This window comes from Mercurialis annua, linkage group LG4 (genome assembly GCF_937616625.2).
Source record: "Mercurialis annua linkage group LG4, ddMerAnnu1.2, whole genome shotgun sequence".
NCBI lineage: Eukaryota > Viridiplantae > Streptophyta > Magnoliopsida > Malpighiales > Euphorbiaceae > Mercurialis > Mercurialis annua.
Window position 1 is genome coordinate 19,620,688 of NC_065573.1, and position 27,954 is coordinate 19,648,641.

General features: G+C 34.5%; 3 protein-coding genes and 1 pseudogene across 3 annotated transcripts; all 4 read left to right on the forward strand.

Annotated features, from left to right (window-relative positions):
* Positions 1-501: 501 nt before the first annotated feature.
* LOC126678408 (ethylene-responsive transcription factor ERF024) lies at positions 502-1,159 on the forward strand. The gene has a single exon (XM_050373306.1). The coding sequence runs from the start codon at positions 605-607 to the stop codon at positions 1,157-1,159; it is 555 nt and encodes a 184-aa protein (XP_050229263.1). The 5' UTR covers positions 502-604.
* A 5,468-nt stretch (positions 1,160-6,627) lies between these two features.
* On the forward strand, positions 6,628-9,404 carry LOC126678802 (uncharacterized). Its single transcript, XM_050373708.2, has 4 exons — positions 6,628-7,796; positions 7,902-8,210; positions 8,303-8,390; positions 8,463-9,404. Exons 1-4 carry the CDS (start codon positions 6,637-6,639, stop codon positions 9,237-9,239), a joined length of 2,334 nt encoding a protein of 777 aa, XP_050229665.1. The 5' UTR covers positions 6,628-6,636; the 3' UTR covers positions 9,240-9,404.
* Positions 9,405-9,568: 164 nt separating this feature from the next.
* LOC126678803 (uncharacterized) lies at positions 9,569-10,857 on the forward strand. The gene is made up of 2 exons (XM_050373709.2): positions 9,569-10,605; positions 10,716-10,857. Exon 1 carries the CDS (start codon positions 9,579-9,581, stop codon positions 10,602-10,604), a length of 1,026 nt encoding a protein of 341 aa, XP_050229666.2. The 5' UTR covers positions 9,569-9,578; the 3' UTR covers position 10,605; positions 10,716-10,857.
* Positions 10,858-13,115: 2,258 nt separating this feature from the next.
* On the forward strand, positions 13,116-25,226 carry LOC126678805 (uncharacterized; annotated as a pseudogene).
* Positions 25,227-27,954: the final 2,728 nt, after the last annotated feature.

The window sequence follows — 27,954 nt, forward strand, 5'->3', positions numbered from 1 at the left end:
ATCGTTTAATTTTCATAGAAGTAAAACCTAACTGTGAATTATGACATATATGAAGCGCTTAGAGTACTTTGCTCTAAATATATTTGGTCTTTAAATAATATCCACCGATAAACAAGAATGTTTCTTAAGGAAAAGATAATCTTGTTAATATGTCTATGCCACTCATTAAAATTTACTATGAGTGACTATACTACTAGCAAAACAATCATTATTACTCAAAAAAAATCTACAAAAAACAGGAGGTAAAGAAGTAAGAACGAGTGAGTGTGATATGGCAATAACATAATGGCAAAAAATTAAAAAGACATCACTTATGTAATTGACTTTAAGTAATACTTATATTAATAAGTAATAAGCAGTTCATTCTGGCGCAAAAACGCAGTCCAACCCAGATATCCATCAACAAGCTGGCTTACACCCCAAACCCTAGAAATTAACAAAGACAGTGCAGTTCATCAACAACTGGTTTGCACTTTTTTCTTCTTCAATCCAATTCAATTCTGAATCTGATCTACATATAAATGGCTTCCTTCACTTCTCGTCATCAACTCAAACCCGCCGTCTTCCCGCCATTACTACTCTTACTTAATCTTACCATAACACCATGCATTGTTCACAGCCAAGCAGCAGTTCCTCCACTGTTTCCGGCCGCCATCCCGTCTATCGAGGAGTGAGGCAGAGAAGTAGCGGAAAATGGGTGTCTGAAATCAGAGAGCCTAGAAAACCAAATCGAATTTGGTTAGGAACATTTCCGTCCCCGGAAATGGCGGCTGTGGCTTATGATGTTGCAGCTTTAGCACTCAAAGGTAGAGATGCTGAACTCAATTTTCCAAACTCAGCTTCGACTCTTCCTGTTCCTGCTTCTAGCTCGGCCCGTGATATTCAAGCTGCGGCGGCTTCTGCTGCTGCTGCTATCGGAGCTGCTCGGGATGCTTTACGTATTGGAAATGATAGTATTAATCAAGCAGTGGTGGTTCAAGAGAGTAGCAGCTATAGGCCAATGGTGAATGAATTTGTGGATGATGATTTGATATTTGACATGCCTAATATTTTAGCTAATATGGCTGAAGGAATGCTTCTCAGCCCTCCTCGCTACGACATTGCTTCTGTTGATGATGATGAAAATTCCGGAGATCAAAACCTCTGGAAATTTAATTAATATTCAACTAATTATAATATTAAATAATCTATGTATTTTAAAAAGAAATTAACTTCAAAAATAAAAATCATGTGTGTATGTCACTATTTGTTTTTTGTATTAAAAAACTATAAACTATATGTAAAGATAATACATAAAAATCGGGTAAAAGAAGTACTATAATATATGAATAAACGAGCATGTATTCTATTTCAATTGATGTCAATATTTAAATAACTGTGTTCTATATTAAATGATAGAGCGTGATTTGAAATTCGAGTTCTGTTGAGAAGTTTTGGTTGATAGTCCTGTACGGATCGGTAAATCTTGAAGTTTCTCATACTTTGGAGCTAGGTTTTGGACATTGTTATCTTCGTTGGGATTTTGCAGTCCGGCCTCTAAGGTTATCTTGTAAAAGCTTGTGTGCAATTTATTATTTACGAGTTGATTTTTGTCGAGGAGTATGTAATTTAAATAATCATTTTGATGTAATATAAATAGCAAGAGTTGACAACATTTGCTTGCATATGTATCAAATCCACTAATTGGCATGACTTCTTTGGTAAATGCAATTCATACTATGGCAGACAGAGCTTCTAAGTGGTCATAGATCATTCATATCAATATCTATATAAGTATGAAGATATATAATTTCATGTTATGACTTTTTAAAAACAACACATTGTTAATATATTGAACATTTTTATAGTTATCTAGTTATGTTATCTTTACATAACGAGTTGATATTCAATTTGATATATATATATATATATATATGTATATATCGGTAATTTGGATTTTTCTTATTCGGATTTGAATTTGTTTAGAAATCCTTGTTGTATCCTATTTTCAGGACTCTGACTTTGTTATTTTTGGCCGATTCTCTTTGTCGTAGCCTTTAGTGTATCACCTTGAGTGTTCCACTTCTTGTGTGTGAAAACTTTGAGAAAAGGTCGTTTGCTACTCCTTGTGGCTTTTAATATAATTTTTATTAATAAAAAAAAGTTAAAGATTGAAGGTAGTCTAAATTTCATATTTATAATTCAAATTAAGCTGTTAAATTAATTATAATAATTAGTTTTTTTAAATCATGTAAAAACTTAAATCAAAAGTAATATTTCAACTTTACATATAAAACTGGAACTTGATATAAAAATAAGTGTTAATTTGGATTGAAGAGAACCTGAGCTTTTATCATTGTTCAGTTTTCAAATAAAAGAAAGAGAAATTAAAGATAAGATCCCCAATGGTTTGGTAAAGAATGGCATTGCAAAGTTTAGTCAATTTAAATGATTGAGAAATTGAATAATTATAAAATCATTCTATTCTATCAAATCTTATTTAAAAATTCTTATCTAATGGCAGTGCAGCAAATGAAATATTCACGAATGAAATATCAAGAAAGCATGTTACAGTTTGTTGACGTGTCACTGTCAACAAGTTGGCTAACTGACATGTGGCATTGAAACTGTGGAATGAAGTATGTCCGAGTTAGATGCTGATACTTCAACTTACTTTTATTATACATTGTTGAACACAGTGCTAAAAAACCTAATCGGTATATAAGCTATTGGTTTCCAATTCAACTAGTTAAATAAATTACATCTAATAAATAAATTTCAAATATAAATTATGATATGACTGGTTGAATCAGCAGTTCAACCGAATCAATTACCGATTGAACCAACAATTTTATCTACATTGATCAATCTAATCCAACCTAACCTAATTTTTAGTTTTCAAGTAAATCAGACTGAAAAACTAATCGGTTCCTTATTCAACTTGTTCAATGGGTTTGGTTTTCTTAGTCACCGGTTGAACAATCACAATTTTATTTTAAAATTATTGGTGGCTAGGTTTGTAATAATTTCTAGTTTGTACTCTGACTCTTTCGCCACCCACGTGGGTGGCGAAAGAGTCAGAGTACAAACTAGAAATTATTACAAAATAAATTAATACAAGAAAAAATATATCATTCTCCATATAGATAAAGTTATGATTTCTAGCTCTCCAACCCTCTTCAAATGGTAAAAAAGACCAAGTTATGAAGATCTACCAACTCATGCTTGATATACCCGGTTATTTCTAGCTTTTCTGATATGCCAAACTCCAAAGGATCAGATTAACTTCCAAAGATTATGATGCCTTCCTGAAGATAAAGAATTCCAAAATAAAAAGAAATGCTCGATAGAAGAAGGAGCAACCCAGCAATTGTGACAAGTTGCCAAAATAATTGACCAAAAACACCAAGCAAAATTACACTGAAAAACAATACGCAACCCGGATTCATCCATATTACACAGAGAGCAAGAGGACTGAACAGAATTCAAGAAACTCTGCTGCACCAAAGCAACATTACACTACAAAAAATTTGGCTTCTTGTGACAAAAAAATATGTGACAAACTATATTTTGTCATAATAAATAGGTTAGTTGTGACAAAAAAAATTATTTTGTCACAATGAGAGTTCAATGAAATGATATTGCGACAAATACATATTGTGTCAACCATTTTTGTCACTATAAAAAATAATTATGTTTGTTGTGACTAACTATTTTGACAAAAACATGTTTTGTCGCCGTAATTTAAAATATTTTTATTATGACAAAATTATTCTTATCATAATATTTAAAAAAGTTGTGACAAATTTTATTTTGCAGCAATTAGATATATTTTGTCACTATAAAATTTAATTACGTTTGTTGTGACAAAGTATTTTGCCAATAAAAGATATTGTAATAAATTATTATTGTGTCAAATTTTGTCGTCACTTATAAAAAAGTAAATATGTCTTTGTGACAATGTATTTTTCCAAAACAAATGTTTTGTTTTCGTATTTTAAACCTACAGTTATAACGACTGCATATGGACCTGATGTCAACCGTATGTCAACCTTATAAAACACAAACATAAACTCTTTTCACTACTGTTTATTGTGTCAAATTTATTTGTCAATAAAAAAAGTAAATTTGTTTTTCTGACAAAATATTTTGCCAAAACAAATGTTTGGTTCCGATATTTTAAAAAGACAGTTATAATATTTATTGTGTCATATTTATTTGTCACTATATAAAAAAGTAAATATATTGTTGTGACAAAGTAATTTGCCAAAACAAATGTTTTGTGCCTGTATTTTAAACTATAGTTATAATAACCGTAAATAAACCGTTTATTGACCATATGTCAACCTTATGAAACACAAAATACACACAAAATAGAGAAAGAAAAACTAATTGCAGAAAATAAATGGTAAAATAGAAAATATATACAGTTATAATGAAAAAATAAATTTTAGCATAATATTTAAAGACTTTAGTAACGAATTTATTTTTCAGCAATTAATTAAACTTATATAATGTTGTGATAATTAAATATTGTGTCAAATATTTTTGTCACTATAGCAATTAATTGTGTTTGTTGTGACAATGGGTTTTGACAAAAACTGTTTTGTCACTGTATATTAAAAATACAGTTATTATGATAAAATAAATTTTATCATAATATGTAAAAATATTGTGAATAATTTTATTTTTCAGCAATTAAGCGAAATTAAATGATATTGTGATTAATAAATGTTTTGTCACCATGGAATTGAAAAAAAAAAATTATGATAACAGGTTTAAATGGGTTATGAAATTATATTTTATTTTGATAAAAAAAGGTATATGACAATTAAGATTCAAATATCCAAATTAGGTTAATCGAAGCACTCTTCATTAGGGAAAAACTTTTTTTGCTGAATATTGACACCACACTACCGCATCAATTCCATACGTTTGTACGCTTCTCACGCCGCCGCACTTTCATTGATTTGTGTTTGTTGATGCTTATTTGTCCAGGTATTTTTTAACTTATGAAAAGAGACTAAATTGATTAATGTAGGATGAATTTCACATTCAAATTGCTTATTTGTTCAATTGATAATTTAATTTTTTAACTGATTCGTACAAACTCGAGGTCGGGCTTAAAACTCGACGACTTATCACCTATTCTCGAGTTTATTAGCTCAGTAAAATCAAGAACTCGAGGTTTTGCTTCCATTTCGTCGAGTATTAAGACTTACATCAAGTTTGTGCTTTGACAGAGATAAAAAAGTCGAGTTAAGGATGTAACTCGTCGAATATTAAGCATGATATCGAGTTTAACATTGCAAACGACGTATAAACTCGAGTTAAGTTTAAAAATTCGTCGACTATATAGGCTGACCTCGAGTATGTTTTAACAGTAACACTAACCAAATGTTAGCCTTGTTTTAGAACTGCAGGTAGTTCAGGGAAAGAAATTGGATATATTTTTAAAATAGCTAACGGTATCTGATTTGTAATGGGTAAGTTTTAATTATATTTTCAATTGATAGATTTGTACCAAATATTGATGTTGCCTAATATATTATTTTGGTATTAAAGGGACGCCATCAGACAAAAGTTGGATGACGTCGTACCGATTTAGTTCATGTTATATTCAAGGGGTCAAAAATTTTCTGAATGTTGCAAAAGACTTTACTGATTCCAATGGCAGAGTTCGATGTCCATGCAAGAACTGCATCAATATTTATTTGAAGCCATTGCAAGAAGTAAAAATGGATCTATATCAATATGGAATTAGTGAAAACTACACAAACTGGGTGCACCATGGTGAGACTTCTCAACCTCGTGATAGTTTAGATGGCTCTATTAATTCGGACAATGAATTGGAGGATAGTGGAAATGATGTTTCAGAAATGTTAGATGATATGTGTAATGCAACTTTTATGGACACCGACATGGAAGACAGACTTCCCAATCAAGATAATAACATGCTAGAAGGAGAAGTAGCAAAATTTGCTAAATTGTGGAATGATTCTCATTGTGAACTATATCCTGGAAGTCAAAAATATTCAAAGCTCTCTTTTCTTCTTAAGATGATTAATATCAAAGCACTCACAAATTCTAGTAATAAGTAATTTTTTTCGAATTTGGAGTTGTTCAAGGATGCACTCCCGAGAGGAGAAACCCTTCCAAGCTCAAGTTATGAGGTTAAAAAATTGATGCGTGATTTAGGACTCGGTTACGTAACTATTGATGCTTGTGTAAATGATTGTGTGCTATTTTGGAAGGAAAATGAAAATCTTGACACGTGTCCAACTTGTAAGGCCCCTAGATGGAAATTAGGTTTCGGAAAACGCAAGAAGGTTGCTCAAAAAATTCTTAGACACTTCCCTTTAGTACCTAGACTTCAGAGGTTATTTATGTCTAAAGATATTGGTGAAAATATGAGGTGGCATAAGGAGAAACGTGTAGATGATGATACGATTAGACATCCAGCTGATGCTACGGAATGGAAAGATTTTGACCAGAAATATGCTTGGTTTGGCAAAGATGCTCGTAACGTGCGACTTGGGCTTGCTAGTGATGGATTTAACCCTTTTGGAAATATGAGCACGAGTTATAGCATGTGGCCGGTGATTGTGACGCCATATAACTTACCACCATGGAAATGCATGAAGGAGAATTTTTTTGATGTTATCTTTCCTTATTCCTGGTAAGGAATCTCCCGGAAATAATATCGATGTATATTTAAGGCCATTAATTGATGAGTTAAAAGAGTTATGGGAGACCGGTGTGACAACATATGATGCATATAGCGGTAAGAATTTTCAATTACATGCTGCATTATTATGGACAATAAATGACTTTCCAGCATATGGAATGTTATCTGGATGGAGCACAAAAGGAAAATTGGCATGTCCTGTGTGTAATAAGTGGACGTGTTCGCTAACATTAAAAAATGGAGTGAAGCAATGTTACATGGGTCATCGGAGATATTTACATGCCCAACATTCTTGGAGAAAAAGCAGAAAATTTGATGGCAAACCAGAGCACGGGTCAAAGCCTGAAGAGTTGTCAGGAGATGAAGTTCTAAGGCAATTAGATTTGCTTCCAAAAAGCCTTGTTTTTGGGAAGACACCTAACCAAAAAAAGCGTGCACGTGGTCCTGAAGAGCTCAATTGGACAAAGAGAAGTATATTCTTTGAATTGCCTTACTGGAAAACATTAAAATTACGTCATAATTTAGATGTAATGCATATTGAGAAGAATATATGTGAAAATATATTGGGTACGTTGATGAATATTGATGGAAAATCTAAGGATAACATTAAGGCTCGAATGGATTTAGAAGCAATGGGTATAAGAAAAGAGTTACATTTACAGCAAAAGGGAAATAAATTTTTTATGCCACTTGCTTGTTATACATTACCGAAGCCTGAAAGGAGAAAGTTTTGCGAATGGTTGCAGTCAATCCGGTTGCCAGACGGATATGCTTCCAATCTTTCTCGATGTGTAAGTGTTCAGGACTGCAAAGTTATGGGGATGAAAAGTCATGATTATCATATATTCTTGCAACGGTTACTTCCAGCATCAATTTGTGGGTCTTTGCGTAGTGAGGTTTACACTGCATTATCAGAGTTGAGCTCTTTCTTTAAGGAGCTTTGTTCGAAGACTTTAAAAAGATCTACAGTTAAAAAGTTGCAGAGCGATATCATTTTGATAATATGTAAACTTGAGATGATATATCCTCCATCTTTTTTCGTGGTAATGATGCATTTGGCAATTCATCTGCCACGTGAAGTAGAATTAGGAGGCCCTGTTCACTATAGGTGGATGTACTTTATTGAGAGGTTAGTTGATAAGGAAATTTTATTTTTAGTTTTCTTGCTGCAGTTTTAACTAATTTTTATATATCTATATGGTTTATTCACATTTACAACAAATTTGTTGTGCAGGTTCTTACGTACTTTGAAAAATTATGTACGTAACTTAGCTCGACCGGAGGGTTCAATTGCTGAAGCGTATATCACTAAAGAATGTTTGAACTTTTGTTCACTGTATTTTCATGGTGTTGAGACAATATATAATCGCGTTGAGAGAAATAATTTTCCTGTGCAAATAGGAGTGGAAAATGGATTTTCCATATTTTCAAACAATGCAAGACCTTTAGGAGCTACAGAATATAAAACGTTATCCCATTCTGATTTTGAAAAATTGCAGTGGTATGTGCTTAACAATTGTGAGGATGTTGATGAATATCTTAAGTAAGTTATTTTATTTTGAAAAAACAAAGACTTTAGAGTTTCAAAATAGCTTTATTTTACACTTTTTATCTAATTTTATAAACGTTGTGCAGGATTCACATTGAGGAATTACAAAAGGAAAGTGTTATAGATGTGCAAAAAAGACACCAGGCAGGATTTGCCAGTTGGTTCAAGGAGTGTGTAAGTATGATGCTATAAAAGTACTAAATATTGAATTATGCCTCTAATTTCACCATTAAACTTATTTTTCAGGTTGGACGCTTACGTGCTACTGGTTTGGTTGCAGCAACAGATCATATATATGCGTTGGGATTAGGTCCTGATATACGAATTGCTAGGTACAGTGGGATAATTGTCAATGGAGTTAGGTTTCACACAGTTGAGCGTGATAATTTTCGTCGGACTCAAAATAATGGAGTTTCAGTTACGGGAGAGCATAAGTCGAAAGAAATCGAGTTTTATGGTGTGCTAACAGATATCATTGACCTCCAATATGTTAATGGGAATCATGTTTTCTTGTTTAAATGTGATTGGTGGGATGTTGGCGATAAAAATGGAATTAAAACAGATGGCAACTTAGTTTCTGTTAATGTGAGCCGTAAATGGTATACAGGTGATTCTTTCGTGTTGAGTTCTCAAGTACAACAGGTTTTTTATGTCAGCGATATGAAAAATGGAGGTCATTGGAAAATTGTGCAAAAATCATTTCACAGGAATATATTTGATGTGCCAGAAAAGGAAAAAGTGTGCAATGAAGATTCAATATTGAATGATGAGCCCTATCAGCAATACGAGGCAGATAATAGTCATGAAGTCGATCAAAATGGTGGTGAAAATTTGGAACTCTTGCATCCTATAGATGTATTACCGGATGAAGTTGATGTTGGTCAAATGTTTCAAGGTCAAAACTCAAACCCGATTTATTCTAGCGATGAGGAGGATGATACTACGATCAATTATGATGATGCCGATACTGATGTACTAGAAGACTCAAATGACAGTGACAATGAAGACGAAGACGATGATTAGTGACTGAAATTTACCGCTTATTGAACTCTTTTTGGATTCTTGTAGCTTGTTTGAAAGTATGAATTTTACTGAGAGATGCTTTTTTATATTGCCTTGAATGTAGATTGTAGAATTTTGGTGTTTTATGGCAGTAGTTATGCAGCCCAACATGAAATTTGTGGAAAACTGGATAGCAGAAACTCGATGTGTTGATGAAAACTCGTCGAGATATTAGACACACATCGAGTTTGAACGTATGGAACTATTTCACGCAAGCCTATTGTTATACCTAGATATTTTGATTATGCTTTGTTGACTAGGATGGGTTTGAAATCAAAAATTGATGAAATAGTTGGTAGAATGGGTTTAAATTTTATTGCACATGGTAAGTATCAAGTTTATAAAGAGTTAACTAGAGAATTTTATACCACCTTGAATTATGCCTCTAAGAATGAAAAAGCAATTTCTTTTAGAATAAAAGGGGTTGATTATAGCATAGGGTATGATTTTATGAATCAGAAATTGAAGTTGCCTAAAGGTGGCATTAGAGGTTGTCCTTCAAATTTTGATGTTAATAGAGTATGGAAGCAATTGACCGGTGAAGACTCGGTCGATTTACAACAAGCTCCTAATGGACTCATAATTGAACCATCATATCTTATATTTCATAAATTCCTTTGTCATTCTATATGTGGTAAAAAGGAGTCGAATAGAGTAACGAAGGATGATTTACTAGTACTTGACTATTTAGTGCGACGTTCGGCAAAAAGTGTTGATTTCATACACTTAATTTTTAAAAGCATGATGACCATGGCAACATCATCTAAAGTTGCACTTGGAAATGGTCATTTAGTAACTTGTATAGCATTGCTTCATAGTGCTATTGATGAGGATGATTTGCATAAGATGGAATGTTTGGGGGATGCGTATCTTAATGAAACTATGCTCCGTAAAGCCGACATTCTTGATATGGATGGAGAATTGATGAATGTAAAGGACCGAAATTGTTATTTAATTAAAACTGGCCAGCCGAGAAGAGGAAAGGGAAGAAAAGCAGAAATAGAAGATGACTGTGACGAAGATGAGGATAATGTAAGTAGAGAACTGGAAACCGAGAATGGTCAAGGTGAGGTGGTGAGGGATGATGTCGGTATAGATCAACCAAGAGAGGAGGAAGTGAGGCGACCAAGAAAGCCGAAGCGAAGGGGAGCTTTTGAAGAGGAAGTACTTTCTTTGTTAAATGAAACAAAGTCCAGGTTGACTAATATTGAAACATCTATCGAAGAGATTAAAAGAGAACAACGAAGGTCACATCGCCGATGGAAGGCTTGTTTCGGCACCTTGGGAGCACATGATCCTTCACCTCCACATACACCGGAGAGTTAAGGTTAGTAACAACCAAAATATTTTGATTATTTCATATCTGTATGCTGTCATTCATTTGGTTTCAGGGCATTACTTTTCTTCCTGAAATATCCTCTGTTTTCCAAATTGCAGATAAGATGGGTGGCTGATTGCATAGTTGGTTCTAAATATCTAATTCTGGATACGCTGTTTTGGAGACTTGGAGGTGCAGTTTTGAAGACGTGGAGCAGATGTATATGCATAGCTGTTGATTATGGATTTAGTATTTTGAATTTGGAGGTTTATGTATTTGAACGTAAGTAGGTTTAATTGTGATAAACTCATGTGTTATTAGTAGGTCTGAAATGTTATTACCAAGTATGAATATTTCTGAATGCTATTATCAAATTTGAATATTAACACTTGTTAATTCTAGATCATTGTACACTAATATTTTTTTTGACAAAACTTTAAATTTAAGTTTGTTAAATTGTTATAAATTAGGATAGTTAGATGACTTTTATTGATTAACTTTTCTTATAAAGCCAAAGAATAAAAATTGATAAATTTAAATATTTATGAATTACAAATATGTAATTAATTTGTTACATTGGTCTTTTAGCTTTTATTTTTCTTTTCCACCAATTTTTAATATTTAAATATCTAAATCCGTAGAAAAAATGATTATGATCTAGAAAATTTGAATAAATGTTAATATTTTACAAATTTAAATATTTAAATTTTAAAAATATGTAATTAATATTTTGATTACATCAGTCTTTAAGCTTTTATTTTTTGGTTGAGTCGATTTTTTAATATTTAAACATTTAAAATTATTAATATATTATGATATGATCTATATATTTTTGATAATTTGTTTCATAAAATTTTAAATTACGTACATTATTAAATGTATAAACTTTATAGAATGCAACGACATAATAACATGTCTGTGTGTGCTACTCATAACTTGTGATTATTAAAGTTTGTACTGCCTGAACCAATCTGTTTTCAAAATTGCAAAAGTGCTTGGTTGCAAGATATGTACATGAATTTGAGATTTATGTACTTAAAAACGAGTTAGTTTATTTGTGATGAAATCATGTCTTATTTTACGAGTAGGTTGAAGTTGTAGGTTCATTTTTACATCTCACGTAAGTTGAGGCACATGCAACGTTAAATTGAGGCACATGTAACGTATATTTTAAGTTCTCTTAATTTTTATCAAAATTCATAAAATTAACTTCATGTAAATTTTGCCACATTGCTTTGTTAATGTAAAAATGGAATTGAAACAAATCATTCTTTCGTGTTCAGTTCTCAAGTATACATGAGGTTTTTTATGTCAACGATATGAAAAATGGATGTCCTTGGAAAACTAAATAAAATATTAATTGTTTTATTTTTTTAGCGGTCATTAAAAAAATAAATTAAATATTGTTTTATTTTTTTAGCGGTCATTAAAAAAAATTGAATGTTGCTAATTAATGTTGTTTTTTCTAACCCTAACACTAATCCTAACCCAAAACCCTAAACCCTAACCCTAAGCCCTAAACCCTAAACCCTAAACCCTAAACCCTAAACCCTAAACCCTAAACCCTAATTAAGCCCTAAACCCTAAACCCTAAAAGACAATTTTAATAATGGTTATGCGAGTAAAATCATATTCAACGGAATAAATTTAGCTATTAAAAATTCAAATTATACTAATTAAAAATATTAAAATAAATTATAAGAATAGGCAAAAGTGGAAAAATTTCTTATTGTTGCAATTTATTTGCAAAAGGCATATATTACCTCCAAAAAAATTAAGACAAAATATTATTTTGAAATATTTATGTTAGAGCGATAAAAATGGAGTGGTCAACTATTACGTTGAATAACACATAAATTTTTGATATCTAATCATAAATAAGCATAAAATCAACCATTTATCAACATTAGACTCTTTGTTTTGCTTTTAATATGGGAAACAAAGACTTTTTATTTTGCATTTTGCTTCTATATCTATAGGAAAGTGGTGATATTTGGATTAAGTTGAAAAAAATAGATTTTAACTCGAGTATATTGTTTAAACTCGTCGAATATTTTCCATGTCATCGAGTTATGACGAGTTCAGTAGAGCATATATTCGATGAAACATATAAAACTCGTCGACTTTCTCTACTACCTCGAGTAAAAAACAATATTTCTGCAACAAGATTTTCAGAATATATCTCAAACTGATTAGATTTGACACGATTTTGGCAAATCAAATCAGGAAAATTTAAAAACGAATTTATTAGGAGGGAAAAAATATTAAAATAGGAGGGAAACGAAAAAAAAGAGAGGGAAACGAAAATAATTTGTTCCTTATTTAATTTTTTAATTAAAGAAGTTCCCTCTAAAAGGAAACTTCTTTGGCATTAACCATAATTGCAGGAATCACGTTGTTGAATGACAAAATAAAGTGGTTTCTTTGTTCTTATCAAAATATCGATCATAAAAAAAATTACAAACAATTCTCACCATACTTGTTCTTCAATTCAATTTGTTTCAACGATTTTCTGAACAATGTCACTTAATACTAGAAAAAGAGTTATATCGTTTAACGAATTACAAAGATCAGCTAGACTGAAAGCTCATTTGAGGAAGGGGAATGACAAACCATCGATGAAAAATATATCACAACAATCTCAGACTACCGAAACTGAGTCGGAACCTATTCCTCCTTTGGTGAACACAACATCTCCGTCTCCTCCAATTCAAAACCCAAATAGTATTGAACATCACAACCACCGTGATGATTCAACTGCAATACCAGTGGCTGCTGAAGTTAACAGGGATGGTGAAACTGAAACCATGTCCGGTGAACCAACAAACGTTGATGAAGGTTAGGTTGAATTTATTTTGTGTTTCATTTATTTTGCTTAGAGAATTGATATAATTAACAAATGAAATTGTGTTTCAATGCTTTTTCTGGAATGGAAATATTGTTTTCAAGTTATTTTTTACCTTATATTTTTTGCAATTCGTTTTTTTTTTCTCTATTTTGTGTTTCATAAAGTTGACATACGGTTGACATAAGGTTCATATTAGGTTACAAAAACCTATAAAAAACTGCATCTAAATAAAAATTAAAAATAGTATAAGAGATACATATCAATTTGAATTGAGAAGAAAACTAACATGAGATAAACTGTAGTATTTCTTAGGTCTTCTTCCAAAAAAGAAATGTGTTTTAATTTAAAAATAGTTTAAGAATAGTATAAGACATACATATCAATTTGTTTCTCTTTTTTGTGATTATTTTGTGTTTCATGCGGTTGACATAAGATTCATATTTGGGCACAAAAACGTCTTAAAAACTGCATTTAAATTTAAAAATAGTATAAGACATACATATGAAATTTTAAAATAGTATGATAATTACATATAAAGTTTAATAGAGCAGCAAACTAGTATGAGGTAAAGTTTTGTATTTCTTACGTATTTATCTATTTTGTGTTTGTTTTTTGTTTTCTGAGGTTGACTTATGGTTCACATATAGTTTATATTCAGTCACTATAACGTTTACAAACTGCATATAAATTATTTTTTTAAAAAGGTACATATCAATTTGGAAACAAAAAGCAAACTAACATGAGGTAAACTGTTGTACTTCTTAGGTCCTCTTCCAAAAAAGAATGGTAGAGGTAAAGCTAGAGGATTTGAAGTTAAAAAAATGACTAAAGATGGTTCAAAAATTGGTGGAATTGTGATTGCAAAAACAAATAGATTACCAATTGGTCCTTCAGAAAAGATATTCAAAATGGAAATTGGTATTGTCACTCGATTAATGGCACCGCTAGGTAAACTTTATTGGTCTCAAATAAGCGCTGAACAAAAGGAAGCCTTACTTACAACTATTCAGGTAAAATCAATAATTATTTTATAGCATACTTGTTATTTCGAATAATTGTATTCTTATAATATGTGACTATTCATATGTTTTTTTTATTGATAGGGTGAATTTGAGATTGATTTAAGTGATCCACATGCCAGAGAAGTAGTATATGGAATGATGGCTAGACGATTTAGAAATTTCAAGTATCAGTGTCACTTACACTATAAGACGTTCCCTACTCGTGAAGAAGCTGAAAAACATCCACCCAAGGATGTAAAAATTAACGATTGGAAGAACCTATGTGAACATTTTGATGAACATGCACACTTTAAGGTAATGTTTCAATTTTATATACAATTGTCTATTATCGTTTGCTAAAAATTAGTACTTTATTATCTAATTAGTTGGTAGTATGTTTCCAATTATATCTAAATTAGCTTCACATATTGTGTTCTGAACGAAAATACAAGGTTTGTTCAAAGGATTTTAATATTAAATGATTTTTAACCTTTTCATGATTTATTTTAACTCTGAATAAGCTTAAACTCGAGGTTAGACTTGAAACACTTCGAGTTTAAAGCCTCTCCACGAAAATGAGCTTATACAGAAATGAAAATCTCGAGGAATGAATGATCTCGTAGAGTATTTTTTCCTTCCTCGAGTTAGTTCATATCTGAGAAGCTCAAACTCGATGAAAGGCTTGAAACTCTTCGAGTTTTATGCCTTACCTCGAGTTCAGATGTCTACATAATTAACATAACTCGAGAAAATGCTTGTACTTCGCCGAGTATTTGGCATGTTTACGAGTTATGCTTCTGAGATACGAATATCTCTACTATTTTGGTTAAAATAGTTTATATCTAATTATATAAAACTTTTATTATTGATAATATGATATGTACCTTTAAAATCTTTGTAACATCCCGTATTTTTCCGACTAGTTTCGTTAGGCCTAAACGGTACTTTGGGTTCGTTTGAGTGGTTCGACCACTTCGGTTCGCGGTTCGAATGTTCCAAACCTTTTAAAATGTGTTTTAAGGTGTATTAGAAGTAACCTTGGAGTTTGAAACGTTTTCGATTTCATTTTCAAAATCTCAATTTTTCATCGGAGGCAGTAGCTTTTCACGGGCGCGATGATTCATTCATCACGGGCGCGATTCATGTTTCGCGGGCGCGATGGAAGTGTAGCGGGCGCGACTCGTGCACTGTTCAGTTCGCTGATTTCTATAAATAGACCCCTTAAGCGACCTAAATTCATTTCTCTCGTTTTCTAAAACCCTAGAACGGCCTATACTCTCTGAAATTCATATCCTAGCTATTCCTAATCCATTGGTGATCATTAGTAAGTATTCTAATCATTTCCTTAAGGTTTAATTAGTGTTTTATCATATAATTGAGTTGTGTGATCTTTAGCTATCGTATGGTTTGTTTGTAGGCTGATTTTGGAATTATATTCTCTGGGTTTTCCATTGATTGTTGTCCTTAATCTATCTCAAGAGGTTAGTGGATTAATCCCTTATATTTGTGTGTTGTGATTGTTGTGGCTCGATTTGAAATCGATACTTTGGGTAGTTTGTGATTATATTCTGTTTTGTGATTGTTTATAATCTGAGATTTCATTCTATGGTGTTGTGATTGTTATACCTTGGATGATTATTCTAGATGGCTTTGAGATTGGTGGTTTCGATTAATGGCATGAAAGAATTGGTTTATAAATGAATTTAAATTCTGTTTTTCTTATGATATAAAATCTGGAAATTTTGTTAAGTTAATCTAAGGTTGTTTTATAACTATCAATACATTGGGTGGATTGGAATGTTTGTTTTGAATTAAAAACTTATCAAATTTCTAGTTATTTTGGATTATAAATTCTGTTTTCAAACTTTATTAAAATCTGGAAATTTTATAAATATGAATCATAGGTTGTTAGATGTCTAATGTTACTTTAAATGGTTTGGGTAAATTGCCTAATTGATTTAGTATAACAAATGGATTAAGTATTTGAGTTAAAACTGTTTTGAGTAATTAATTAAAAGCTGGAAATTTATTTGTGATGTTAAAGAAGGTTGATTTCAACAACTATACTTTGGGTGATTTGAGACAAATGTTTAAAGATAATTTATATGTGTGATATGGATTTCTAAAGGGTTGAATCAATGTTTTGAAATGATTGTATTAATGGGAATCATTTACAAAAGATGAGTTTGGTATTTCAAAGGTTAATTGGTATTTTATGGTTAATGATTTTTAATCAAAGATTGTGGCTTTGTTAAATGCCTACTTAGGGTGGTTTGATCTTGTTTTAAAGAAAGGGAAACTTTGTTTATAAAATGGTTTGAACTTATTTCAAGGATGTTATTATTATCTTAGGTTGTGGATTAACTTGTTTAAACAATATGAGACATATAAGGTGTTATACGTTATGTAAGGTTTTGATTGAGTGATTTTATTCTCAAGTTGATACTTGTTAATTGTTGAATCATTTTAATTCTATTTAAGGTGAAATATTTGATTATACTTTGGGTGTACTTGTCAAGTGTTGGCAAGGTAATTGATTTGTTACTTTGGTGTTCGTGGTAGTATTAAGTTAGGTATGAGTTCTTATTTAAAAATACTTTGGTTTCATTTAAGGATTTATTTAAGACTTTGGTTTTAAACTTTGGTTTATGGATGGGTCAAGTTAGACGTGGTCTTCCGACATGTGTTGTTGAGCTATACTGCAGTTGAGGCTAACACACTACTTTGGGAAATCTCTTTATTTTAAATAAAGTATTTAAGCTATGAAAGGACTTTGGTTTTGTTTTAAAGATAAGAACTCACCTAAGCTTAATTTGCCTAACTTGTTATATGGTATACTTTGGTTATGATAATACGTTGGTTATGTTTGATTACTTTGGTTGTGTTTGGTTGTGTTGAGATACTAGTCCTATGTGGTGTCTAGTAATCTTAGAGTTAGGGGTTGAATGGATTTTAACTTATACCTTGTTTTAGACCCGTCGTCTGTTCGTGCTTCGGAGTCCGCTCAGGGTTAGCTGTTTGCCAAGATATTCACGTGGATACGCAAGCAGTGAGTTTATAGTGTTATTTACCGCTTTATTAAGTACCGTAAATTATTTTAGTATATCAAATGTTTGTGAACTGTTTTAAGGATTATGGATCTGGATTGAAACGAGCTACTCGATAGGCTTGTATCGAGACTGTGTGCACCGGTAAGTACTTTGGGATCGGCAGACTAAAGTCTAGCCTACTTTGGGATCGACGAGGATTTGTTCCCGTCTACTTTGGGATTTGGTGATGATACGTCACACCTACTTTGGGATTTCATTTCAATACTGTCTTCCATAATCAAATATATATATTAGTATAAAAAGATTTGTTTTAAGGTTTTAATCTTAATAAATGTAAATAGCATTATGAACTCATCTCAGTATATCTGACCCCGTTGCTTTCCAAACTTTTCCAGGTTTATGATTTTGAGAGCGTTGGTCATCTCCGATCTTTTGGTTCCTCGGAGGTCTTTTTATATTATCAGACTAGTCAACTGTTTCACTTCTTAGACCGCAGTAGAGCTAGTTGTCTTTATTATTATACTTTGGTTTGTCGTTGTGGTACGACTGTTATGTTATTTATACGTTGACATGTTACATTGGATTATTGATTTATGAGGCATGTTTCTAGTTTCGGAATATTATCAATTGGTTGTAATAGAATTGTTATATAAGTTGTTAGACTTAGGTTGGAGTCTCGGTTGCCCCCGAGCATTGGTTTTCTTGCAGGTTTATTTTGATTATATGGTTTTCCGCGAGGCTTGCTACGGGTTTTGGTACGACCATACCCATACCCTAGTGCCGGTCGCGATCCATGAAATTGGGTCGTGACAACCTTTATGTGTTGGCTTTATTATAATAGGCTCGAAGCACTGTAAACATTAATAATCGCAAGAAAGTGACCTTTTCTCACACTTCGGGATCAAAGTCTTATGGCCAACGTTTGTATGAAATGGTAAATATGAGTTTATATGTAATCTGTTTTTGATTTCGTATTTAAATTCTTTATCATTTAGTTTTTAATCAATTGTATGAACGTTATAGGAAACATCTGAAGTCATTGATGAAGAGCCACCTGAAATGAGGCTCTACAGTCAAGCACACCGTAAAAAAGACGGCTCATGGATTGACCCAGAAGCTGGAGATAAATACGTAAGTTCTTTTTTTATATATATAGTTATCTAAACACAATTTTATAAAGTGTTATTAAAGCATATTTAATTAATTAGGAACAAATGGAAGCTATTCGCTCAAAAGCACTCGAGGAAGGCGTTGCAATTGATGGGAGGAAAATTCTACAAAAGGTTTTGGATATACCGAAGTCTGGTTATGCTCGTGGACTCGGATATGGAGCCAAACGGATAACAGCTAAAGAATCAGAGTTTGAAGCTCGTTTACAAGCAGAGAAGTTTGAGACTGAAAAGCAAGTTAAAGAACTAAATGACCAAATTCAAAATCAACAGGTGAAAATTGATAACATTTCTCAATCATATAGCAAACTCAAGCATCTTGTTCAACAAATGTTGAATGCAAAAGATGATGAGGAAATATCTATTGATGGCGACGAAACATGTATCGATGGCTGTGAAAAATCTCTTGATGACGAACCATCTAATGATTGGTATGTGACGGCTTACTTAAATATATTTTTTAATTCGTTACGCTTTTAAATTTTTTCTATAATTTGAAAATTATTCACTTAATTATGTCAGTTTGAAAATAAAAGTGTATATAATAAACGTATTTTTTTTTCTTGCAGATTGGAATTGAATGAAAGAAGATGGACGTCTCCTATATCAAAAGTTAGGCCTAATTTAGTTTCTTTTCTTTATAGCAAATAGTTTACATGTTTCATACGATCGGTTATTTTAGTGTTATTAAAGACTTAATCATTGATAATTTTATGTAATATTTGAATTGATTTTGTTTTTTATTCATTGATTTTAGCAACAAATTACCGTATTCAATTATTTTGGTATCGATAAAAATGGAAATAATAGCTTGTTGTGACAAATTAATTTTGTTACAGCTACCTAATAATAATGACAATTAATTTCGTCACGTAATGATAAATTTCTTCTTGTGATAAATTAAATTTGTCACCGTTAACAACTTATAATGACAATTAATTTCGTCACGTTATAATATATTATTTGTTGTGATAAATTATATTTGTCACCGATGACAAACTGTAATGACAATTAAGTTCGTCACATTATGATAACTTACTTGTTGTGATAAATTTTTTTTGTCACAGCTAACTAATTATAATGACAATTAATTTCGTCACGTTATGATAACTTACTTGTTGTGATAAGTTAAATTTGTCACCGTTGACAAATTATAATGACAATTAATTTCGTCACATTATGATAAATTACTTATTTTGATAAATTAAATTTGTCACCGTCGACAAATTATAATGACAATTAATTTTGTCACATTATCATTATATTACGTGTTGTGATAAATTAAATTTATCACAACTGACTAATTATTATGACAATCAATTTCGTCACGTTAACTTAAATTACTTCTTATGATAAATTAAATTTATCACAACTACCAAATTTTTGCATGTTATGTGTTTACTGCTTTAAGGCATGTTAAGTGTTACTGTTATGTCTTAGGGTCTACTGCGGAAATTAGGATTCAAGTTTTGTCTTTTGAAACGTCATCATTTGTTTTCAAAACTTTCTACCTTCACCTTTAGGGATGTTGAGTCGGTCTTACGTGTTACTAATGTTACTTTTGAAGTTTATGCTTACTTTGGAATATTATTGTTATTACTTTGGTTGCAATTTTGATGTTTGAGCTATTTAAATTTACTTTGGGTGTTGCCTTGGGGGCTTTATTTTGAGAATTGTTTGTTTCATTCTTAGGAATGAATACTCGTAGGCGTGCTGCAGCTCAGGCTCAGGCTGAGGCTGAGGCTGATGACGCTATGTCGATTGAGATTGACCAGCATGAACCAGAGGTTCAAGTTGGTGAGGGTCGTGCAGGCGGAGTTCCGGCCGGCCGAGGCCTAGCCGGCAGAGGTCAGGCTGGCAGAGGTCGGGGAGGCAGAGGTAGGGGACGAGGTGGTGCAGGCATTCATCTCGATCCATTCGATTTCACGACGTTTTTGGCTGGGATCACTGCACTTCAGAATAATCAGGTGCAACTGCAGGCAGGACAGATTGCCATGCAGAACCAGTATGCTATGCTGGGTCAGATTGTTCAGCAACAGGCACCTCAGGCTGGTGGTAATGCAGTTGGTGGTGGCGGGACCACTGACAAGGATTTGGTGTTGGCTTATGCGAGGCTTAAGTCGACAGAGTTTTCGGGCGATGGCGATGCCCTAGATTTTCTGGAGGAAGTTGAGCGAAATGCTCAGAGGTTGCAGGCTTCGGAGAGGCAGACTGTTATGTTGGTGGAGATGTCCTTGAAGGGCTCTGCAAGTGATTGGTTTCGTAGTGCCATTCGTGCTGAGATGGCTACTATTTCTTGGGAGGATTTTGTGACTCGGTTCAAGAACTTTTACTTACCTTTTTCAGTGACCGAAGGTCATAGAGACAGATTGCTGGTTTTGAAAAGGGGAGATAGGTCGGTGAACGAGTACACTACTGAATTTGTGAGGCTGTGTCGTTTTGCCCCAGAACTGCTGACTGAACAGCAAAGGGTGAATGACAGGTACGTGAAGGGTTTAGGCGCTGATTTTATTAGCCTTCTGACTGAGTCGAACAAGGAGTTTTCGGATGTAGTAGACAGTGCTCGTCGAATGGAGACTAGTTTACTGCACTTTGGAAAAATGTCTGAGACCAAAAAGGCGAGCGGTGTTGCGCAGGGTAGTGTGCAGCAGAGTGGTAGCAGCAGCTATCATTCCAAGTCTTCTCAGTTCAAGAGTAAGAAAGGAGGTGAGCGGAGGGGATACCAACCGTATTCCCATGGTGCTAGTTACAGCAGTGGTAGCCGTAGTTCTGGGCAGGGTAGCGGTGGAGCATCCAGTGTTCCTTTCTGTCAGAACTGTAGGCGCAGGCACTTTGGAGCTTGTGCAGTAGCACCGGGTAGCTGCTATGCTTGTGGCCAACCGGGCCATTTCGCGAGAGAGTGTCAGACATCTGGGCAGCGAGTGTCGTCGGCTAGTGTTGCTCAGCCGTCTTTTCAGCAGCAGAGAACTGCTTTTACTCCTTCGGCAGGGTATTCCCAACCTGCCGCTTCGTTTGGTGGCCAGCGGGGCCGTGGTTCAGGAGGACGTGGTTTTGGTGGCCGTGGAAACAGTGGTAGAGGCTCGGGTAGTTACAGTTCTTCTCAGGCACCGCAGCAAGGGCAGGGTCAGGCTAGAGTGTTTGCTTTGACTCCTCAGGATGCTCGTGCATCAAACGCAGTGGTGCAAGGTACTATTCCCATTTCATTTGTAGATGCATTGGTTTTATTTGATGCGGGTGCAACCCATTCTTTTGTTTCGTCGAGTTTTGCTGCTAAGTTGGGTGTGACACCATCTAGGTTGTTAGAGCCTTTATCTGTATCTACGCCTTTGTCTGACTGTGTTGTGGTGGATGTGGTGTATCCTTCTTGTTCTGTGATTATTCATGGTAGAGACCTTAGGGCTGATTTGATTGTTCTTGATGTGTTATCTTTTGATGTCATCTTGGGGATGGATTGGCTTTCACGCCATTTTGCTTCTATCGACTGTCGAGGGAAGTCGGTATTGTTCGGGATTCCTGGTGAGACGCCTTTTTCCTTCCAAGAACACCTAAGAATCTAATTTCAGCGATCAAGGCCAAGCGTATGATGGGCAAGGGTTGCCAGGCTTTCTTAGCGGTGGTTCGTGATTTAGAAGGTGGCTGTGGTGATGTGCATAGTGTTCCGATAGTGAATGAGTTCACTGATGTGTTTCCAGAGGAGTTACCTGGATTACCACCTGATCGAGACATTGAGTTCTGTATCGATGTTGCTCCTGGAACAGCTCCTATTTCGATACCTCCGTATCGAATGGCTCCTGCCGAGCTGAAAGAGTTGAAAGAGCAGTTACAGGAATTGCTGGATTGTGGTTTTATCAGACCAAGTACTTCCCCGTGGGGTGCTCCGGTGTTGTTTGTCAAGAAGAAGGATGGGTCTTTTCGGTTGTGTATTGATTACAGACAGCTGAACAAAGTTACTATCAAGAATAGATACTCTCTTCCTCGTATTGATGATTTGTTCGATCAATTGCAAGGGGCGAAATGTTTTTCCAAGATTGACTTGAGATCCGGATATCATCAACTTCGGATTCGAGACGTCGATGTGCCTAAGACTGCTTTCAGAACGCGTTATGGGCATTTCGAATTTCTGGTCATGTCTTTTGGGTTGACTAACGCACCAGCAGCGTTTATGGATATGATGAACCGGGTGTTCAAGCCTTTTCTGGACCAGTTTGTCATTGTGTTTATTGATGACATATTGATTTACTCTCGGAGTGAGGAGGAGCATGCTTTTCACTTGAGAACAATACTGCAGACTTTGCGTGAGCATCAACTGTATGCTAAGTTTTCGAAGTGTGAATTCTGGCTGGATCATGTTACTTTCTTAGGACACGTGGTGTCTAAGGATGGAATCAAGGTTGATCCGAAGAAAATTGAGGCAGTCATGGATTGGCAGAGGCCGAGATCAGTTACCGAGATCAGAAGTTTTCTTGGGTTAGCTGGCTACTATCGTCGGTTCGTGCAAGATTTCTCCAGAATATCTGCACCGATGACTAAACTGACACAGAAAGGTGTTAAGTTTGAGTGGACTGATAAGTGTGAGGCGAGCTTCGAGAAGCTCAAAGAGATTTTAACTACAGCTCCTGTGTTGGCTTTGCCATCGGGCATCGAGGGATTCACTGTGTATTGTGATGCTTCTCGTATCGGTTTGGGTTGTGTTCTGATGCAACATGGTAAGGTGATTGCCTATGCTTCTCGCCAGCTGAAGAAGCATGAGGTGAATTATCCTACTCATGATCTGGAGTTGGCAGCTGTGGTTTTTGCTCTCAAGATTTGGAGGCATTATTTGTACGGTGCGACTTGCGAGATCTTTACTGATCATAAGAGTCTGAAGTACATCTTTGATCAGCGGGAGTTGAATCTAAGGCAGCGGAGATGGTTGGAGTTACTGAAAGACTACGATTGTTCTATTCAGTACCATCCGGGTAAGGCTAATGTGGTAGCCGATGCGTTGAGTCGCAAATCTTCGGGCAGTTTGGCCCATATTTCTGAGGTTGGGCGGAGACCCATGGTTCGTGAGTGGCATAGTCTGTTAGCTTCGGGATACCGATTTCAGGTTTCGCAGAAAGGTTGTTTGTTGGCACAGTTGCAAGTGCAACCAGTTTTGATTGATAGGATCAAAGCTTCACAAGCTGAGGATCCACAATTGAAACGGATTTTGGATGAGATCCATCTGAATGGAAATTCCGAGTTTGTTCTGGCGGATGGAATTCTCAGGTACGGTTCTCGACTGTGTGTTCCAGATTCGGATGGTTTGAGAGACCAGATTCTGGAGGAAGCGCACAAGTCAGCTTACAGTGTTCATCCGGGTTCTACCAAGATGTATCATGATCTCAAAGGTACGTACTGGTGGAGCGGTATGAAAAAGGATGTTGCAGAGTTTGTGTCTAAGTGTTTGACTTGCCAGCAAGTAAAGTTAGAACATCAGAGACCGTTTGGATATCTGCAACCGCTACCTATTCCAGAGTGGAAATGGGAGCGGATCACTATGGATTTTGTGGTTGGTTTACCACGTACCCGGCAAGGGTATGATTCGATTTGGGTGATAGTTGACCGTTTGACCAAGTCAGCTCACTTCTTACCGATCAAGGTTTCATATCAGGCTTCGAAGTTGGCACAATTGTACATCGATCGGATTGTTAGTCTCCATGGTGTACCAGTGTCGATAGTTTCGGACAGAGGTTCAGTTTTCACCTCTCGATTTTGGAAGGCGATGCAGGAATCTTTGGGCACGAGGTTGGATTTCAGTACTGCATTTCATCCTCAGACTGACGGTCAGTCTGAGAGGACGATTCAGACTTTGGAGGATATGCTCAGAATGTGTGTTCTGGATTTTCAGGGTAGCTGGGATACTCATTTGCCTTTGATTGAGTTTTCCTATAATAACAGTTACCACGCTAGTATCGAGATGGCACCATATGAGGCATTGTATGGGCGCAAGTGTCGATCTCCTATTTGTTGGGAAGAGGTCGGCGAGCGTAAACTTTCTGGAGCTGAGATCATCCAGATTACCTCTGAGAAGGTACCTTTGATCAAGCGTAGGCTTGAGACTGCTTTCAGTCGGCACAAAAGTTATGCTGATCTTAAGCGGAAGGATTTCGAGTTTCAAGTTGGCGATTTTGTGTTTCTTCGAGTTTCGCCTATGAAGGGCGTTGTGCGTTTTGGTGTTAAGGGAAAGTTGGCACCGAGGTTCGTTGGTCCTTATGAGATCATAGAGAGAGTTGGAGCAGTTGCTTATCGTTTGGCTTTGCCGCCAGATATGTCGTTGGTGCATCCGGTATTCCATATCTCAATGTTGCGGAAGTGCGTTTCGGATCCTTCGCAAGTGATAGTACCACAGAGTGTCGAGATTGACCAAGAGCTGTCTTATGAGGAACAGCCTGTCGAAATTGTTGATACGCAAGTGCGTAAGTTGCGGAACAAGGAGATTCCGATGGTCAAGGTTCTGTGGCGAAATCACTCGGTCGAAGAATGCACTTGGGAGACGGAGTCCGATATGCGTGATCGTTATCCTTTCCTTTTTCTTTGAGGTACGTTGGGTTTGTGGTTGTTTTGTGTTTTGAGTTGTGTTACTACTTTGAGAAATTGATTGTGTTATACCTTGGGCATGTTTTATATGAGTTACTTTGGTGTGTTTACTTGAGTTTGGGCTTAGTTTCGTTGTTTTAAAATCGAGGACGATTTTGTTTTTAAGTTGGGGAGAATGTAACATCCCGTATTTTTCCGACTAGTTTCGTTAGGCCTAAACGGTACTTTGGGTTCATTTGAGTGGTTCGACCACTTCGGTTCGCGGTTCGAATGTTCCAAACCTTTTAAAATGTGTTTTAAGGTGTATTAGAAGTAACCTTGGAGTTTGAAACGTTTTCGATTTCATTTTCAAAATCTCAATTTTTCATCGGAGGCAGTAGCTTTTCACGGGCGCGATGATTCATTCATCACGGGCGCGATTCATGTTTCGCGGGCGCGATGGAAGTGTAGCGGGCGCGACTCGTGCACTGTTCAGTTCGCTGATTTCTATAAATAGACCCCTTAAGCGACCTAAATTCATTTCTCTCGTTTTCTAAAACCCTAGAACGGCCTATACTCTCTGAAATTCATATCCTAGCTATTCCTAATCCATTGGTGATCATTAGTAAGTATTCTAATCATTTCCTTAAGGTTTAATTAGTGTTTTATCATATAATTGAGTTGTGTGATCTTTAGCTATCGTATGGTTTGTTTGTAGGCTGATTTTGGAATTATATTCTCTGGGTTTTCCATTTATTGTTGTCCTTAATCTATCTCAAGAGGTTAGTGGATTAATCCCTTATATTTGTGTGTTGTGATTGTTGTGGCTCGATTTGAAATCGATACTTTGGGTAGTTTGTGATTATATTCTGTTTTGTGATTGTTTATAATCTGAGATTTCATTCTATGGTGTTGTGATTGTTATACCTTGGATGATTATTCTAGATGGCTTTGAGATTGGTGGTTTCGATTAATGGCATGAAAGAATTGGTTTATAAATGAATTTAAATTCTGTTTTTCTTATGATATAAAATCTGGAAATTTTGTTAAGTTAATCTAAGGTTGTTTTATAACTATCAATACATTGGGTGGATTGGAATGTTTGTTTTGAATTAAAAACTTATCAAATTTCTAGTTATTTTGGATTATAAATTCTGTTTTCAAACTTTATTAAAATCTGGAAATTCTATAAATATGAATCATAGGTTGTTAGATGTCTAATGTTACTTTAAATGGTTTGGGTAAATTGCCTAATTGATTTAGTATAACAAATGGATTAAGTATTTGAGTTAAAACTGTTTTGAGTAATTAATTAAAAGCTGGAAATTTATTTGTGATGTTAAAGAAGGTTGATTTCAACAACTATACTTTGGGTGATTTGAGACAAATGTTTAAAGATAATTTATATGTGTGATATGGATTTCTAAAGGGTTGAATCAATGTTTTGAAATGATTGTATTAATGGGAATCATTTACAAAAGATGAGTTTGGTATTTCAAAGGTTAATTGGTATTTTATGGTTAATGATTTTTAATCAAAGATTGTGGCTTTGTTAAATGCCTACTTAGGGTGGTTTGATCTTGTTTTAAAGAAAGGGAAACTTTGTTTATAAAATGGTTTGAACTTATTTCAAGGATGTTATTATTATCTTAGGTTGTGGATTAACTTGTTTAAACAATATGAGACATATAAGGTGTTATACGTTATGTAAGGTTTTGATTGAGTGATTTTATTCTCAAGTTGATACTTGTTAATTGTTGAATCATTTTAATTCTATTTAAGGTGAAATATTTGATTATACTTTGGGTGTACTTGTCAAGTGTTGGCAAGGTAATTGATTTGTTACTTTGGTGTTCGTGGTAGTATTAAGTTAGGTATGAGTTCTTATTTAAAAATACTTTGGTTTCATTTAAGGATTTATTTAAGACTTTGGTTTTAAACTTTGGTTTATGGATGGGTCGGGTTAGACGTGGTCTTCCGACATGTGTTGTTGAGCTATACTGCAGTTGAGGCTAACACACTACTTTGGGAAATCTCTTTATTTTAAATAAAGTATTTAAGCTATGAAAGGACTTTGGTTTTGTTTTAAAGATAAGAACTCACCTAAGCTTAATTTGCCTAACTTGTTATATGGTATACTTTGGTTATGATAATACGTTGGTTATGTTTGATTACTTTGGTTGTGTTTGGTTGTGTTGAGATACTAGTCCTATGTGGTGTCTAGTAATCTTAGAGTTAGGGGTTGAATGGATTTTAACTTATACCTTGTTTTAGACCCGTCGTCTGTTCGTGCTTCGGAGTCCGCTCAGGGTTAGCTGTTTGCCAAGATATTCACGTGGATACGCAAGCAGTGAGTTTATAGTGTTATTTACCGCTTTATTAAGTACCGTAAATTATTTTAGTATATCAAATGTTTGTGAACTGTTTTAAGGATTATGGATCTGGATTGAAACGAGCTACTCGATAGGCTTGTATCGAGACTGTGTGCACCGGTAAGTACTTTGGGATCGGCAGACTAAAGTCTAGCCTACTTTGGGATCGACGAGGATTTGTTCCCGTCTACTTTGGGATTTGGTGATGATACGTCACACCTACTTTGGGATTTCATTTCAATACTGTCTTCCATAATCAAATATATATATTAGTATAAAAAGATTTGTTTTAAGGTTTTAATCTTAATAAATGTAAATAGCATTATGAACTCATCTCAGTATATCTGACCCCGTTGCTTTCCAAACTTTTCCAGGTTT

Excerpts from the sequence above, each read along its gene's own strand:
- LOC126678803 (XM_050373709.2), top strand. The coding sequence starts at position 9,579 with ATGGGTTTAAATTTTATTGCACATGGTAAGTATCAAGTTTATAAAGAG.
- LOC126678802 (XM_050373708.2), top strand. The coding sequence starts at position 6,637 with ATGTTATCTTTCCTTATTCCTGGTAAGGAATCTCCCGGAAATAATATC. Across the intron at positions 8,211-8,302 it reads GATGTTGATGAATATCTTAA|GATTCACATTGAGGAATTAC; the intron begins GTAAGTTATTTT and ends AACGTTGTGCAG. Across the intron at positions 8,391-8,462 it reads CCAGTTGGTTCAAGGAGTGT|GTTGGACGCTTACGTGCTAC; the intron begins GTAAGTATGATG and ends CTTATTTTTCAG.
- LOC126678408 (XM_050373306.1), top strand. The coding sequence starts at position 605 with ATGCATTGTTCACAGCCAAGCAGCAGTTCCTCCACTGTTTCCGGCCGC.